Here is an 18,258-nt window from a genome sequence, read left to right on the forward strand (position 1 = left end):
CAGAACCCATCAGTTCTTGCTTTTAGGAATCTTCTGAGTTTTTTTTCCCCTAATTTTATTCACAATCAGTTTTTTTCTCATGTCAATAAACAATTGCAGGAGTTGCTTCTTTTCCCTGATGGGTTTGCAGGAGGATGGAGAATTCCATGATGGGATGTTGCTGGGATCACAGATGTGTGTTCACTGAGATGTGCTGAGCTGTAGCTCCTGGAGTGCTGGATAATCCAGACTTTGGAAAAAGGACAAGGAGCTGTTGGTACAAGGAAATCCCATTTCAGGCCCTTTGATGTGTGAGGAGCTCTGAATTCACACTGGGCTGCTGTGGCCTAGAGTGCAACTGGTTAATTATTAATTTTTTAATAACCTGAGGCTTTGCTGTGCTGATCTCAGCTTTGCAGTCCACATTTCCCTCCCACCCAGCAGCTGTGCTGGTGGAGGCCAGAACAGATTGGATAAAATCAGGAAAATCTCATCTTTGGGAGTATTTTTGAGTCTAAACCAAATTATTTAAACTGTTTGTCCCTGAGCTGCTCCTCACATTGTCAATCCCAGCCCCACAGGGTGTGAACAGAGCAGCAGTGACTCAGGGACTCACCTACAGCAGGTGGAGAGGAAAGAGAAGATTTTGCAACTGAGGTAATTTGAGTTTACAATTAATTGGTGTCTCCTCAAGAGCTCAGACTCTCAGTCCTCTCCAAACCTTCATGAGGGAAGTAAATATTCCAAGGATCACAGTCAGCCTCCCATGGACATTCCCTGCTCCAGCTTCCTCTCTACATCACAAGAACATTACACTCTATGATTTTAGAGGTCCTTTCCAACCTCAATTCCAGGATTCTTCCTTGCAGCAGCATCTTAGAATCCTCATCAAAGGATCCTCACTGAATATTTTTTCCTGGGAAGGCAGTTTTGGAATGAACCACGTTTTCTTCCCACCCTGAGGGTAACACAGCAGGTATGTTGTGATTTTGAAGCCCAGAAATTGAGTTTATCACAGAGAATTGCTCAGCCTGGAGAACAGGAGGCTCAGGGGGGATCTCCTCACTCTCTACAAGTCCTTTAGATTTTAGCCAGGTGGGATTTGGTTTCTTCTCCCCTAAGCAACAGGAAACAACCTCAAGTTTTACCAGGAAACATTTAAATTGGATATAAGGGGAAAAATCCCCTCTGGCCTGAGTGCTGGTGTTTGTTTCAAACCTCACTAACAGGAGAGTCTGTGGGTGTGGGGGAGAGAATTTGGGAACAGTTTTTGATTGCAGAGCTGGACTGTGGGTAGAGACAAGCTGTTGTGGTTGGGAGTAAATAATTCCCCAGCACCCTCTGGAGCCACCCTGGGGCTTCCTCTTGAGGAAGAGGATGGCTCTGACACAGCAGAGGGGTTTGGAAAGTCCCCTGAGGCACATTTGGTCACCAGGGGTTGGTCCAGGAGTCTCCACAGAGGAACCACCACACTTCAGGATTTGGGCTGAGTCCCAGTCCCTCCCTGGTGCTCAGGTGTCCTCATGGTCCTGTCCAGGCTCTGCCTGTCCTGGATTTATCAGTTTTTAGGGATGGAAGAGAAGCTTAAGGCTCCTGAAAGCAGCAGCAGCTCTTGGGAAATTTTTCTGCCTTCCCAGCATTGGTTTTTCCTTTCCTGTTGTCTGGTTCCTGTTTCTCCATCCCAGCCTATGGGAATCACACAGGGAATTTATAACACATTTGCAGTGGGAGATGGTTTCCCAAAAGGAAAAAAAAAAAACACAAGAGGGTGTTGTAAACTGTGCAAAAATCCCAGGAACCTCCTTTACCATGGATCTGAACCAACCTCAAACCTGCCCTGCAGGAGGGACCCACTCTGGTCCTCACTCTGGGATCTCTCACAGGAGCACAGAACATCTCCAGCTCTGCATCCAGTGCTGGGATCCAACAGCAGCAGCACCTGGAGCTGCTGGAGAGAGCCCAGAGGAGCCCCCAGAGCTGCTCCAGGGCTGGAGCCAGGCTGGGAGAGCTGGGAGTGCTCACCTGGAGAAGGGAAGGATCCAGAGAGAGCTTCCAGCACATTCCAGGAGAGCTGGAGATGGGCTGGGGACAAGGGATGGAGGGACAGGACCCAGGGAATTGGGAAAGGGGAGATTGGGGCAGAAATTGCTGGCTGGGCTGGGATTGCCAGAGAATCCCTGGATATTTGGGATGTCCAAGAAAAGGTTGGACACTGGGGTTTGATCACCCTGGGACAGTGGGAGGTGTCCCTGCCATGGCAGGGGTGACACTGGATGGGCTTTAAGGTCCATTCCCACCCCAACCATTCCATGATTCTCTTCCCTTACACCACTCCTTCCCCACAAATCATTTTGCTGTCCTGCCATGACCCTGCAGGACACAACAGCTCCCAGATTGTGTTTTGTAAAGCCCCATGAAATGCCATCAGCTCTGCCAGGATGGTTATCCCAGGGAAGTGCTCCTTTGGTGCTTGAAAAGACAAGGAAATACTTCTCCAGACCACAAACCTGAAACGTTTCCATGGGGGCTGTAAATGTTGATGAGGGTTTCACAATTTCCTTTTTATAGCCTCATAATCTTTACTGGGTTTTAATTATCCCATGATCTTGAAGCCTGTACCAGACAGAATAGGAAAAGTGGAAGGAAAAGCAAATTGCTCTGGTTCCTTTCAAAGTTTGAGTGGCAGCCACCAACATATCTGAGTCCTCCTTCCCTTTTTTTATCCTCTTGATTAAGGATGATACAAACCTGCTAGATACAAATTCATATATTGGATGGATGATGGATGGATGGATGGATGGATGGATGGATGGATGGATGGATGGATGGATGGTGGATAATGGATGGATGATGGATGGATGGATGGATGGATGATGGAGGGATGGATGGATGGATGGATGGATGGATGGATGGATGGATGGATGGATGATGGATGGATGGATGGATGGATGGATGATGGATGGATGGATGGATGGATGATGGAAGGATGGTGGATAATGGATGGATGATGGATGGATGATGGATGGATGGATGGATGGATGGATGGATGGATGGATGGATGGATGATGGAAGGATGGTGGATAATGGATGGATGATGGATGGATGATGGATGGATGGATGGATGATGGATGGATGGATGGATGGATGGATGGATGGATGGATGGATGGATGGATGGATGATGGATGGATGGATGATGGATGGATGGATGATGGATGGATGGATGGATGGATGGATGGATGATGGATGGATGATGGATGGATGATGGATGATGGATGGATGGATGGATGGATGGATGGATGGATGATGGATGGATGATGGATGGATGGATGGATGGATGGATGGATGATGGATGGATGGATGGATGGATGGATGGATGGATGGATGGATGGATGATGGATGGGTGATGGATGGATGGATGGATGATGGAGGGATGGATGGATGGATGATGGAGGGATGGATGGATGATGGATGGATGGATGGATGGATGGATGGATGGATGGATGGAGGATGGATGGATGGATGGATGGATGATGGATGGATGGATGGATGGATGGATGGAGGGATGGATGGATGGATGGATGGATGATGGAGGGATGGATGGATGGATGATGGAGGATGGATGGATGATGGATGGATGGATGGATGGATGGATGGATGGATGGATGGAGGATGGATGGATGGATGGTGATGGATGGATGGATGGATGATGGATGGAGGATGGATGATGGATGGATGGATGGATGGATGATGGAGGGATGGATGGATGATGGATGGATGGATGGATGGATGGATGATGGATGGATGGATGATGGATGGATTGATGGATGAACCCCCCAAGGATATCAAGGTGTGGTTGCCCCCCCAGACTCCTGACCTGTCACTCACAGACAGCTCTGGCTGGAGTTCTTTGCTGAGGAGCCTTTCCACTGAGGTTCTCTCTTTGTCTTTTACTGCAGCAGTTTTACTTTATTAGCATGAATCATAATTGCAAATCTGGTTCTGGCTGTGGTGGATGGCACTGGAGGGGAGGACACTCAAGAGAGCAGGGAAGAGAGTCCAGGAGGAAAGGAGCACTGCAGTAAAGCCAGTTCTGTTGCTCACAGACCAGCAGGGAGCTTTATTTGGAGTCATTTTACAGAGATGAGACACAGAAAATCCCACAAATGGCAACTTGCACACTGATCCTGAGGCTTTGGGATTCATTTCCCCCCGTGGAGCACCCTGTGACATAAGGCCTGCTCACCACTGCACCACAAAGCTGCCTGTGCTGTAATTCCAGGAATTCATTACCCAAGGATTCATCCCACCACACTTTAAATACCCAGTGACTCATGTCAGTTCTATCCCAGGAACAGCCTGAGCTTGGATGTCCAAGGCTGTGAGTGCAGAGCAGGGAATGCTGCACCCTGAGGACTCTGCTCCAAACAGATGATAAATTACAAAGGAAGGTGAGATCCAGGAAAGTCAAACATTGCTCTCCAGGACACAATCCCTTGTGGACTGGCCCTGTTCTTTCATTCCTGGCTGGGAAATTAGGATTCCATCCTGTGTTGGGTTGGTGTGGCAGCAATGTGTGTTCTGTCCCAGCTGGGGCAGTGCCCCTGATCTCCTGGCACACATTATCTGCTCATGGGCATCTTTAAACCAGCTGGGCAATCATCTTTATCTTCCCACAGCCCATCCTCCCTCCAGGAGATATCTCCTGTTCATGGCCACTGAGTCCCAGGGCATGGCTGATAAAATTCCATCATCCCACTGGGAGATGCTCCAGCCAGGGCAGGAGCCAAGCCTTTCCTACCCAGAGAAAAACTGACATTTTGGACACCAAGGCACCTTCTTCCCACTGCATTCCAGAGGAAAACCAGAGCCTTGCACATCATCCCTGGAGCTTCAGAGGAAACTGCACCTTCTCCAGGAGCACTGCTCCAGCTGAGCCACATCTGCCCCTGCAGGAGGATGCAGCACCATGGAATGGGACTGTGCCACCACCCTGACTGACTGACTGTGCCAGCTTGGATTCTGACTCTGGCAGGGTTGGGATTGTTCTGTGTAATACTGCATTGCTATTGGAATTGTCCTAGTACAGAACTGTTATTCCTATTCCCATCTCTTTGCCTGAGAGCCCCTTAATTTCAAAATTATAATAATAATTTGGAGGGAGGGGGTTTCCCTTCTCCATTTCAAAGAGAAGTCTTCTGCCTTTTTTGGCAGACATCTGTCCTTCACACCAGGACACATCCTAACCTGTGCCTTTGCCCTGCAGTTCAAATTCCTGCTTTTGCCTTGAGCAGGGAGTGTGCTCAGAAATGAGATGTTTTACTTTATTTCCCATTCTTTCCTTTGCTGATTGGATCTAACCACCGAGCTGGGAACAAAAAACCCGAGGTGGATGCAGCCAGCATATAATGATTAAATTTGCTTTTGGATGACCTGTGCAAAATTCATCAGGAGCAATTTATTGGGAAGTTCATTGCATCAATGTTCATTATTTACTCTGTTAAGCTGAGGCACAGTGGCAATCAGGGGAGAAAATTGGACTGTTCAGGCCTTGGAGTTTGGTGTTTGTAATTTCCTCTATTGAGCTGCAGCATGAAATGTGTTTGGCACAGACAGATCCCCTCTCAGCCTGCCTCAGCCCATCCCATGGCACCCAGACAATGCCAGAGAAGGGCTGGGGAAAGGAAACACAAAGCAGCAATCCTGCCCCTGGTGCTGAGCACTTCCAAAAGTGGTGGCTTTAACTAAAATTAGGGTTATTTTCCATGCCTCTGCCCCCATCTGGGGCAGAGCTGCTGGCTGAATGTCCTCTCCATGGCTGGGCTCTGATGGGAGGATGAGCCTGAGCTGAACCAGGACTAAGGAGAGAGAGAGCTGGGCTCAGGATGGACCCAGGCAATGACTTTTTGATGACCTTTCTCTAGAGTTTCCTCTTCCTCCCCCTTGGGTCTTTTTATTGCCTGGAGCTTCCTGAGTGAGTTTGTGTGAGGCTTTTACAAGTGCATTTTACTGCTTTGCACGTGGAGTGGATTTGGGAGCCGATTGTTTTTATAATTGAATAGTAAATCAGTGTATTTAAGGCCAGTGTTTGCCATTAACACTGCTGAGAAGGAAGTGCTCCCTCTGTCAATAGTGGGGAGGTTTTATGAGGACAATAACTGCAGATTTACAGCTTCAGCTCTGGGTTTTGAGGTTATTTTTAATGGTCATTCAATGTTTGCTGTTCCAGAGCCAGGAGAATTTGGAGAACATTTCACTCCAAGCAGCACAAGAGGGAGCAAAAAAATCACCAGCTCCTGCTTGGCTTTGCAGCTCTGCTGATCCAGAATTGATCCCCTGGGTCACAACAAATCCCTCCTGATGGCTGAAGAGGCTCCCTGGAACAGAGTTAAAGGAATAAAGTATTTATTTGTTTATTTATTTATTAAAAGGCCTTCAAAGGATTCACCTTGGGCAGTACAAGAGCCTGGCCGGGGCTCAGATGGACCGTGAGTCACTGAGTTTTCACATTTTTATAAGGTTTAATATGAGGTTAATTGTCCAATTCCAGCTCCAGGTTCTGCAGTCCCATCCTCCCAGATTGCTCTCCTCAATTTGCTGCTATTTATAATTTTTGTGTAAATTACACTTTTTGTATAAATTACACTTTTTATAGCCAAAGCTGCAGCAGAGTCCTTGGTTCTGGGGCTGGAAAAGGATTGTTTTGTCTTACTGAGCTGTGAGGAGAAATTGCTAATATTTTATATGAAATTCAGAGTTATATATTGATTCAGTACAGAACGTGGGAAATATAAAAACTACAACTGAAGGCATCACTCCCAAACCAAACTCCTCTTTCCCTCCCAGGGTTTTCTGTCCTTTCTCAGCTCTCCAACCTTTCCCTTTGCAGCTGGAGCTCAGTGGAAAAAGGAAAAAAAAAATCCCATTTAGGGGTTTTAACATTTATGACCAGCAAGATAATAAAAGGATGGAATTTGGGGGTGGCTTTATTGCACTTATCATAATGTTTCCCTGAAGATAAAAGAGATAAAAGTCAGCGAGTAATGTCTTTAAGGAGTTTTTATATCTTCATTTTATTTATTCAATTGTTTTACCACATGGATAAATTCTTTCCCCGTGTTTATCTTGCATTTGGAGATATTTTATCCTCCTTTCCCCCTTTATTTTCCCTGTTCTGCAATGTAAAAAATAAAAAAAATTATGTTAGACCCAAAAACTCAAATATCATTAGCCTCTTTACTTCAAATTGTATTAGGAGTAAATAAGATATATGTGAAATAAATACAGGACAACACATAAAGATATCTCAAAAGTTGTATTTTTGCTTCCCCTGCTGTGACAGTCTCATCTCTCATTATTTCCCAAAAATTTGGCAAAATTTTATGGATTTTTCTTTTCCTATCAGTTCTGAAATTACAGCTTTTTCTTAAGAAAAAAGGATATTTGACCACCAACCACTGAAATGACACAATCGGTCATTTACTGATTCCTAAGAAAAAGAGATGTTTTCCCCTTCAATCTTTTCACCCCAGTTTTCCTCTTTTTTTGCTATTTTTGGCATTTCCCAATGGGATGGAACAGTTGGATGTTACAGGAGAGGTTTTGGGGACTTTTGCATCCTCAGGGGTGTCAATGTTAATAAGCAAATCGGGCTTAATAAGAAATAGAATAAACTCTTTGGTCTCCCCCCACACACTGAGGCGCTAAAGGCTCGACAGAGAGTATTTGTGCAACTCCTTATCTCCTTAAATTGATTTATTTATTATGTTTATAAGTTTGTTCAGCGCCTCGAGGGCAATGGCTGCCTCAGGGAAGCGAACTACAACTCCCAAGATGCTCCGCGGCGCGGCGGACTGAGAGAGGGCGGGCCACGCTGAGAACTACGACTCCCATGATGCACCGCAGCACGCTCTGCTCTCCTATTGGCCGACGGCGCGGTGGGCACGAACCGTCTCCATGGCGACGCGTAAACAAATGGCGGCGCCCAGGCCTGAGCGGGAACGGGGTTGACAGCGGAGTTCTCTCTTCTCCTCCCTCTTTATGGCGGGCAGCGAGGAGAAAGGGAGATCAGGCAGCCTCGGGGAGCCGCTTCCCCCTTCTCACGAGCCGCCCCTCGCACAGGGGCTCCCCGAGGAGCAGCCGCAGCCCGGCGAGGATGAGGAGGAGCACGGCGGAAAGGAAGAGCCAGAGCGCTCCGAGGTTCAGCCCAGGGCTCCCGGCTGGTCGGGGACGGGGGTGCTCGTGGGGAACTGTCCTTTCCCCCCTCATCCCTCAGTGTGGGTGTGGGGGGAGAACGGGGAGTGAATGGTGACATCGGGTAATTTGTTCTGTGTCCCCATTTCTGCCGTGTTCCATCCCCGTGGTGTCCGGGCTAATTCTGCATTGTCCCTCTCTCTCTAAAATCAATTAAATTCGAAAAAAACCCCCAAGATTATCAATTCCAACCATTCACCCAACACTGCCAAGTCTCCTAATATAAGATTAAGGATGAGCTGTGTTATAAATGAGAAACAAAGTCGCGATATTTAGGAAAATTTCGATTGGTTTATTTTATATAGACAGCGCAAAACAGAGCTGGGGAAAACGTGAGGGGTCACCCCCACTCCCAACTTGGTTTGCAGCTCCCTTTTTATAGGATGGTTTTCCTTGTAGGAATCAATAATTGTTATTGTTTTGTTGTAATTCTGCAAGGTAAGCAGTGGTGGGCAAAGAAACTTCCAAATTTCCGTGGGACAGCTCTTGGGATAATTGGTCATGGAACCAGCTGGTCTTGGTAAATAAATACAGGAGAAGTGGGAATTCTGATCATTAATAATTTGGGATTGATCACACAAAGGCAGGAAATCTGATTATGCAAAAAAACCTTTCAGACTGTGGAAAACCCCCTTTTTTTCCCCCCTTTTACAAACTGGTATATGATATTCAATATACAAAATTCCTAACAGGGGGATTTAAACAGAACAGGTTTAATCATATATTTCCCTTTATCTAGATCCACGTTCTTTTCTTATTTTAAGCATTCTGCTTTATACAAACTCCAAAACTTCTATGACTAACACAAATCATTTATCAATTATCACAACTGACACATGTATGGCCAAATTAACCCCATTATTTAAATTCCCAGCCCTGACCTTCAATCAGCCCAATGGACACTTGTGAATTTTCCCTCTTTGCCCTGCTGGGCTTTAAATCCCACCAAAATATCACCTCCTATTTTGCCTTGTGGAAATTATTCTGTGCTCTCCTTTGCTATACCATAAAGGTGCTATAATACAATTATTCTATTATTTAATTCAGTCCCTAAATTAGCAATTGTCCTGTGGCTCCTCAGAGCTCACAGGAATTTCCCAAACCATTGGCTGATGGTTCATTAGTGGCAAAGATTTTTTTTTTTTTTCCCCCCTCTGAGCTGAGCTGATCAAATGGAAAGGATTTCAAATAATGTGAATTTTTTTGAGGTGTCAAAATCCACAATCAGGGGGTTCAACAGCTCAGGGAATGAGTTCTGTGCTGCAGGCAGGAGGGCAAAAAATTCAAAATCTCAGCAAAAACCTGATGAATTTCTGAAATGGATGGAGCTGACACAGTTCTGTTCAGCTGCTTGGAGAGCAAGGTTCATAATTTTTCCTAAAAATAATTTTTTCTTAGTGGGGTGATAAAGTTTGAAACAGCATTTGATTTGAAGGACTTTTATCAACCTTATTCCAACTTGAAATACTCTAAATTGTCCCAGTGTGGAATTTTTCTTCATTAATCTCCCCTTAACCAATTTTTTTTTTCTTTTCTTGTTTTTTTTTGGATCATTTGAAGGGGGTTTTGGATGAAGACACTGCTGCTGAAGGACTCCACACCTTGGGCTGCTCAGCCCCTGGGACTGAATATGTTTATCTTCATCTCTCACTTCCAGTAAGTACAAGCAAAAAAAAAAAAAAAATCAGTTTAAGGTGCTTTTCTGCATAATTATTTCCTTTTTTTTACAACAGCAAATAGCTGGTCTTTTATAAAATAAATTAAAAAATGAGGCAGATTTTTGTCTCTGCCTGTTTCATGTACAGGGTTTTTGATGAGACTCAGACTATCAGAGTGGAAGGTGGTTTTTATTTTTTTTTTTTTCAGCATCAGCAGTGAGATTTTTTACTTTATTTTTTTCCTTACCTAGTCCTCAGGTGTGAAAAAATGTATCTTCCTGCTGGAGGAAAAAAAGAGAGCAATGTGTAAAACATCTGGAAATTCTGCATTTCAGGAAGTTAAAGTGACTTTTCCACACAGCTTTGTTGTTTCCCTGGTGTTTTTCCTGACTGCAGCTCTCTTTTTCTTGTTTCAAAGTTGGTTTTTTGGGGGCATTTTGTCCATTTTTTGGCTGCTCCAGCATCACTTTGTGTAGATGTCACTTTGTTCTGCTGCAGCTGGAACATCTCCAATGTTCAAACTGGGTTTACACAATCATTTATTATTACACAATAATTGAAATTACACAATTATTTAAATTATGGTGAAAATTATGATTAAAATTATAAATAAAATCCCTTTTTTTTCCAGGGTCGTGGTTTGAGTGACATCAGCATTCTCTCTGGGTACAATCACCTGCAGAAAATGGAGCTTTCCTCCAATAAAATTCATGGTATGGAGTAAAAAAACTCCAAATTCCACAGAGCCAGGCTTGATCTCCTCCAAAACACCCAAAATATCCACAGCCCATTGAATCCAGCATATGTTTATCAGTGGGAACATGGAGCTCAAACTTAATTTAATTTATTTATTTTATTTAGTTTATTACACAGAGATAAAATAAAATAAAATATAAGGTGAAGGTGCAGATTTGACATGTGCAGGTGGCAGAATATTCAAATTATGCTTGGTTTGTTTTTTGGTTTTTTTTTTTTTAGCCTTGAGTTTTACCTTGTCAAGGTTTTCCATAAGTGACAAAAGGTAAAAAATTTTTTTTTTTTTTTTTTTTTTTTACATTTAGAAAGGTGCCAAATGGAGATTGGGATAAAGATTCCTTCTCTGTGTCTCTTTTTTTTTTTTTTTTTTTTTAATTTAACATCAAACCACATTATTTCAAATTCTTTTCACTTGAGAATAGCAGAATTTTTGTGAAGCAGCTACTCACTTTAATAAAAGATTTTTAAAATTTTTTTAATTTTTTCTATGGAGGCCAGATATGAACAGAGCAGGGATTTTTTCATAGCAACCACTTATTTACTCCTCAGTCATGGCCTAAATATTTTTTTCCACTAATTGATAACTCAGGACAGAGTGAATCTATCATTCTAAAGGTGGATAGAATAAAAAAAAAAAAAATTCTTGCTTAAAGGCAAGATAGTTAACATAATAAAAATTAAATGTTGAATTTGCATATTTTTTCTTTGTGGTTTATAAATAATTTTTTTTTCTTCCTCTTGGAGAAGGTGTTAATATATCAGATTTCTGCATTTTAGGCATCACTCTCTGAATGTGCAGCTCCAAATTGACTCTTAATTGCTGCAGGATGTAATTATCACATTTTGCTGTGCTGATCTTTGCAGGATCTGACATTTTGTTCCATTTCTAGATCTTTCCTGTATCAGTCACATGCCTTATTTACTAGAGCTGAATGTTTCCAAAAACCAGCTGACCACATGCTTCAATTTTAAAGCACCTAAAAACCTCAGGGTGAGTCTGCAAAAAAAAAAAAAAAATTTTTAAAGGTTTAAATTCTATTTTCTGAATCTAAGTCAGATAAAAAAATCAATTTTAATTCTTTCTTATCTCTTCTTTCTTAGCTCAGTTCACATTTTCCTTTTCCAGATATTTGGGTCTGCCTTCTCTTTATATATTTATATTTATATCTATATCTATATTTATATCTATATTTATGCTTATATCTGTATTTATATCTATATTCTTTTATTTATATTTTGGTTTATTTGTATTTTATGCCTTTTCTTTTCTTCCCCACTGAACCCCTGCATGTGGTGGGTGGGAAGGTGGAACTCACAGCAAAACTTCAGAGTCAGTGCTGATGAAATAACCCCAAATTCCTCTTTTTTTTTTCCCTTTAGGAAGCAGATTTTTCATACAATCAAATCTCCAAAATGCAAGATTTGTCAGCATACCACTCACTTACCAAACTCCTGCTGGATTGTATCCTTTGGGGAATCTTAAATGGGAGAAAAAAAAATTTTTTTTTGCTATTTCTTCAAATAAATAACTGTTTTCTTTTTGTTTTCCCCTTCATGTCCTTAGAACTGAGATGAAATTGTAATTTTGATGCTGAGATTGAGCTGAATTTATTTAAGAATTGATGGTGTTCAAAGGGGGAACATTTAGGGGATTTTCCTACTAGAGGAACACAAAAATTTCTTTTTGTATCATGGCAAAAAGTGAAAACAGGAGATGCCTTTTACAGAGGTAATAAATAATAATTAAAAAAAATTAAAAATTCCCAAATGTTAACAGGGAATCAGCTTAAATAAAAAAGGAATTTATTGATTCATCATAGACCCAACTAATTATGCAGGACAAGGCTGTTTAGTGAAAATGAAAAGAATTTTTAAGAGAAAGAAAAATTCCTGGAGTTTTTGAGGGAGCAAAGGTTGTTCTGCTCCCCATTTCCACACTCACTTGTGGAATTTAGAAACACTTTTCCTGGCAGAAACCTGAAAAACAAGAACCTATAAATTGACTTTTCAGTGCTGTTTTTCCAAAAATCCCTTCCTGTCCTTTCTGCAGCTTTTCTGGAGTTTTCAAATTCCTTCCTGGGAGCTCCTGAATTTTCTTTTTTTTTTTTTCTCCAAGATTTGCATCCTGATTTTCTGCTCCCTGAAAAGGTGGAGACAGGAGGTTGTGGAGATTTTTCTGTCTCTCACCCATTACTGAAATTAATCCTGTTGCAGATAAAGCATTGGCAGGGCACCCAACTTTATTTTATTATTTCTATTCTATTCTATTCTATTCTATTCTATTCTATTCTATTCTATTCTATTCTATTCTATTCTATTCTATTCTATTCTATTCTATTCCTATTTTTATTCCATTCTATTCTCTTTACAAAGCAGGTGCAGGTGACACAAATCCTGTCACTAAATGGCACCAAACCACTCCTAATTTTCCATCCTAATGCAATCCTAATTTTTTTGCAATCCTAATTTTCCATCATGGAGCAAAAACCCTTCCAGCAAAATGAAAAAGGGGATCTAAAAAAAAAAAAAAAATCAATTTTTTTTTTTTATTTTTCCTGTGGATCTGATTTTTGATTTGGTTTTGTGCTGCCTTGGATTTCTCCATTTGTCAAGGAAGGTGTTGGTGAAATGGGGATAAAAATATTTTCATGGACACAAGAGAATTCCCTAAAAGAGAGGAAAATGAGGGCAGGATTGGAAATGCAGAATTCAGACCAACAAATTTGAAAATCTTTTTCAAAAACTCCTCACCTGCCAGGCAGAACAATCCCATTTTTAATCACACTTTAATAAATCCTCTCTGAAATACCCTGCAGAAGCAGAAAAGGTTTGACATTCATTTCTCATTTTTAAATTAATTATGATGCAGATGGTCAGGTCATTATCACTTTATTTTTTTTTTTTTTCTGCACACCTGACATCTTTCTAAAGGATTTGTCAGGGAGGAATTGCTCAAAGCAGAAAGAGACACAACTTGGCCAAAAATATCTATTAAATATATAATATTGTGTATATTAAATATATATAGTATATATGTATGTACATATAAAATATTACATATATTAAATATAATATAAAATAAATAATATTATATATATTATAATTATATATAATATAATATTTTACATAATATATATAATTATATATAATATAATTATATATAATATAATATATATATTATATATGGTATATATATGTATATATGTATATATATTATATGTATGTATATATAATATTATATATATTAAATATAGTATATCCATGTATCTATATTATATACATTTTTATATATTATATATTAATTTTATATAGTATATATTTATAGAATACAGATATATATATGTGTATCAATAAATAGATGTAATAAAGCTCACAAAGTTTTATAGTGAGTCATTAAAAGTTTTAAAATTCAATTTATTTTTATTCAGTGCTGAGCAATTTGCTGCCTCACACTGATGCTGAATTTTTTCCTTGTTTAAACTTTTTTTTTTCCTAATTCCAGTCACCAAAAAATCACATCTCTGGGGAAGAGTTTTAGCTGATTTTTGGGGCAGATTCAGAGTCAGGTTCTTCTCCTTTCATCCCTTAAAAATAGAAATTGGAGCTGGATTTGTTGTTTAAGGAATTTCAGGAGTTCTGCTCATGCCTGCTGAGAGGAATTCTAATTAATTAAAATCCTGCTTTTTATTTTTTTATTATTTTTATGATTTTTGTTAATTCAAAATGCACTTTCTCCTCTCAGGACAGATGGCCAGGACACAACAGGTAGAATTTCAACAATCATGAAATAACCCCATAAAAAAAATATTATTTAAATAATTTCTGTAGGACGCTCCAAGCAGTGGGATTTAAACCCCCACAGGATGAATATTTTCCTACCCACCTCCCCACACCATAAAATCAGACTCAGTTGGTTAATTTATCACCTAATTACTGCTCAGGGTTTGTGTTCAGCCCCATTTTATTTTACTTTATTTTTATTTTTATTTTATTTTATTTTATGTTTTTAATTTTTTATTTATTTATATTTTATTTATATTTTATTTTTATTTTATTTTATTTTTATTTTTATTTTTATTTATTTATATTTTATTTTATTTTAATTTATTTTTATTTTATTTTAATTTCTTTTAATTTTATTTTATTTTTATTTTATTTTTATTTCATTTAATTTTTGTTTTATTTTAATTTAAATTTAATTTTTATTTTTATTTTATTTTAATTCAATTTTTATTTTATCTTATTTTTATTTTATCTTATTTTTTTAATTTTATTTTAATTTCATTTTTATTTTGTTTTATTTTATTTTTATTTCATTTTAATTTAATTTTCATTTTTATTGTTATTTTTAATTTAATTTAATTTAATTTAAATTTAATCTAATTTTTATTTTATTTTATTTATTTTATTTTTATTTTAATTTTAATTTTTATTTTATTTTTTTCCTGAAATGGTGCACAGTTAATGAGATTGAGGAGATCAAAGGGCTGGAGAATTGTCACAGCCTGACCCAGCTGGGATTGTCACACAACAAACTCACTGCCACCCAGGGCCTGCAGAATTTGCCCATCAAAATCCTCAACCTGGTAAGAAATTAATAATTCTGATACTTTTCCTGATTTCTTATCAATACCTCAATAAAAATGAAAATAAAAATTACATAGCAAATTTCCAGAGATATTTGCACTACTGTACATTAAAAAATTAATAATACAAATATTGCACAGAAACACAACCCAAACCTGTTTTTAATGCTCTCAAAACAACAGGCTGCTCTTAAACAGCTTTTAATTTATCATAAAAAATGAAAAATATTTAATTGGACTTTAAAAATAAATCCCCCAAAAATCTGTACAGAGCTCCTATTGCTGACATTAATTTTAAGCAGCCACATAAATATTTGAAGTGGAATTTCTTTTTCTATTTCTTTTCAGGACTAGAAATATTCTTTTTAAAAATTTAAATGTTTTTCCTCTATTCTGTAAGAAATACAACTCAGATTGACCCTTGGCTGCTGCAATATTCAGGGAAGGTGTTCACATGTAGCATGTTTTCAATAATAATAATAAAATTATATTTCAGATATTTCAGGAGCTCTCAGTGATTCCCTCAGTGGCAATAAATTGGAATTTTGGTCTCATTTCTAGTGGGGAAGATTAACTCAGATTGGCCAAATCCCATGAAAATGTTCTCAAAGGAGCTCTAGGAGTGTGAGGATTTTTTTGGGTTTTTTTCTAAATACTTTGAAACTTTTTTTATTAAATATAAACCACAGTTCCACCATTGTGTGCCCTGATTTATTTAAAAGTCTGACAGGAATTTCCTTGTCCAATGTTGAGGGATTATTAACAGTTAAATCTTCTTAAATATCAACATGATCTCACTGTTGATAACACTGCTTGTCTTTTTTTAATTAGCCACGTGGAAATTATGGAAATATATTTTAGCAGAGCATCTTCTTGGGCTAATTAGAATAAAATATAATTCTTTTTTATTATAATTTTTTTATCCCCTCTCTTCCTGCTGATTCAGCTTTCTCTCCCCTTTTCCCTTGAGCATTTCAGGTTGAAAAGAGTAGAAAATTCTGAAGTTTGGGAGAAAGACTTCAAAACCTGTACCAAAAAATCCTTTTATTTCACTCATGTTCACAAAGGAAATAAAAAAAATTAAATTAGAAGCACAGCTCTAAATGAATTGGACTCTTAGGAATTTTCTGCTTTTTAAATCCCTTTTGTTCCCAGAATTTTCTGTGCATTTCTGGCCCAGAATTTTGCAATCTGGAGTTAACCAGAGGTCTAACAAAGCTCAGGAGCAGAGAGGGAACCTCCATGCTATTAATAACCTAATTAAACATTGAAAAATCAAGAAAAAATGTCAAGGACAGACAACTAGATTAACATTAGAGTCAGCTGGTTAATTTATTTCAACAGTTCTTAAATATTTATTAATAGAAGGTGGAGCTCCCAAGCTTTTAGCACAAGGTGAGGCTTGATGGCAAAATAAAATGTAGCTAAATAATAAGAATAAAGTGATAATAAAAATGAAATAATAAATGAAATTAAATGAAATAGAATAAAATAAAATAATAATTAAAAGGTTATGGAGGAAGAATCCTGTGGAGAAGCCATCTGGGAATGTGTGGGACAGTGAGGAGCAGGGAATTGTCTCTTCTTGGAGGAATAAAAGAGTCTCTGATTTGTGAGGTCCTGAGAAATTCAATCTGGAGGCCACTGAGAAATCAGATTGGAAAAAAACTCTGAGTTTTGATTATGGGTTCTCCAAATTTTGGGGCATTCTGTGTGGGAAAATCTGGAAGAATTTACAGGAAAATAGAGGATTTTAATTTTTTTTTTTTTTTTAACATTTCTGCTGTCACTGACAGTGAATGGAGCCATCACTTAATGTGCAGGAATGTGGATTTATGTGTTCCAGAGGGATTTTTGTACCATATCAGAGAAGCAAAAGGTCACACCCAGTGCCACCCCTGCCATGGCAGGGACACCTCCCACTGTCCCAGGTGTTCCAAACCCCAGTGTCCAACCTGGCCTGGGACATTCCAGGGATTCTCTGGCAATGCCAGCCCAGCAATTCCTGCCCCAATCTCCCCTTTCCCAATTCCCTGGGTCCTGTCCCTCCATCCCTTGTCCCCAGTCCCTCTCCAGCTCTCCTGGAATGTGCTGGAAGCTCTCCCTGAATTCCCTTCTCCAAGTGAACATTCCCAACCCTCAGTCTGTCTCCTCTCTATCAAACCTTAATTTTTTTTTTCTCATTATTTATTCTGTAATCACCACTGTAAATAGAGCCATGATTACAGAGGGAAATTCAATGTATTTATGTATATATATTCCATAATTTTCCATGCATCTCTGTGTTCTAAATTTTGAGCTGGATGGTGACAAGAGTGTTCTTGGGCCAATATCAGCTTTTAAAAAATGTCAAAGTTCTTTTTATTGCTGTCTCTTCAAGGTGAATTGGAGATAAGCTAATCAGGAGGGAGTTGATTCCCTTTTTATTTCCATGTGCATGAGGCTAATGCAGAAAGGTCTATTTGTGACAGGATTCTCCACTAGAAAGCATCCTCAAATCCAACAAATAATTCCTTTTTTTCCTCTCAAAAATGTTGTTTTTCCTAGAGGTTTACCAGCAGGAATTTACACGAGGTTAATGCATAAAGGCCTATTTTTGATAGGATTTTCCATGACAAAGAATCCTCAAATCCAACAAATCACTTTTTTTTTCCTTCCTGAATGTTGTTTTTCATAGAAGTTTATTTGCAGTTTCTTTGCTTTCATTTTTTTTTCTTTTTTTTTTTTTTTTTCTTAGAGCTTTAACCAGATTGAAAAGGTGAATGGGCTGAAGACCTTGAAAAAATTGCAGAGGGTGGATCTGTCCAACAATAAAATAAACAGTCTGGAAGGCTTGGAGGAACATGATCTACTGGAGTTCATCAACCTGGAGGAAAACCAGGTACCACACTGAGCTCAGCTCCTTCTAACAACACAGAATATTTTAATTTTTTACACTCAATTCCTCAAAGGGCACCAAAAAAACATCCAGCACTGCAATAAATGGATATTAGAAAATATGAGATTTATTTTATATTGGTGTTTCCCA

General features: G+C 39.0%; 1 protein-coding gene across 1 annotated transcript in view; it reads left to right on the forward strand.

Moving 5' to 3' along the window:
• Window positions 1-7,927: 7,927 nt before the first annotated feature.
• LRGUK (leucine rich repeats and guanylate kinase domain containing) overlaps window positions 7,928-18,258 on the forward strand; it is a gene marked incomplete at its 3' end in the record, with an annotated part of 40,291 nt that continues 29,960 nt past the window's right edge. The window contains exons 1-7 of the mRNA XM_079303084.1: window positions 7,928-8,176; window positions 9,791-9,886; window positions 10,520-10,601; window positions 11,535-11,635; window positions 12,025-12,106; window positions 15,106-15,230; window positions 17,968-18,111. Coding sequence (XP_079159210.1) covers window positions 8,018-8,176; window positions 9,791-9,886; window positions 10,520-10,601; window positions 11,535-11,635; window positions 12,025-12,106; window positions 15,106-15,230; window positions 17,968-18,111 — 789 coding nt within the window. The 5' untranslated portion in view covers window positions 7,928-8,017. The remainder of the gene's footprint in view (window positions 8,177-9,790; window positions 9,887-10,519; window positions 10,602-11,534; window positions 11,636-12,024; window positions 12,107-15,105; window positions 15,231-17,967; window positions 18,112-18,258) is intronic.

Source organism: Erithacus rubecula (genome assembly GCF_903797595.1).
Source record: "Erithacus rubecula genome assembly, chromosome: 4".
NCBI lineage: Eukaryota > Metazoa > Chordata > Aves > Passeriformes > Muscicapidae > Erithacus > Erithacus rubecula.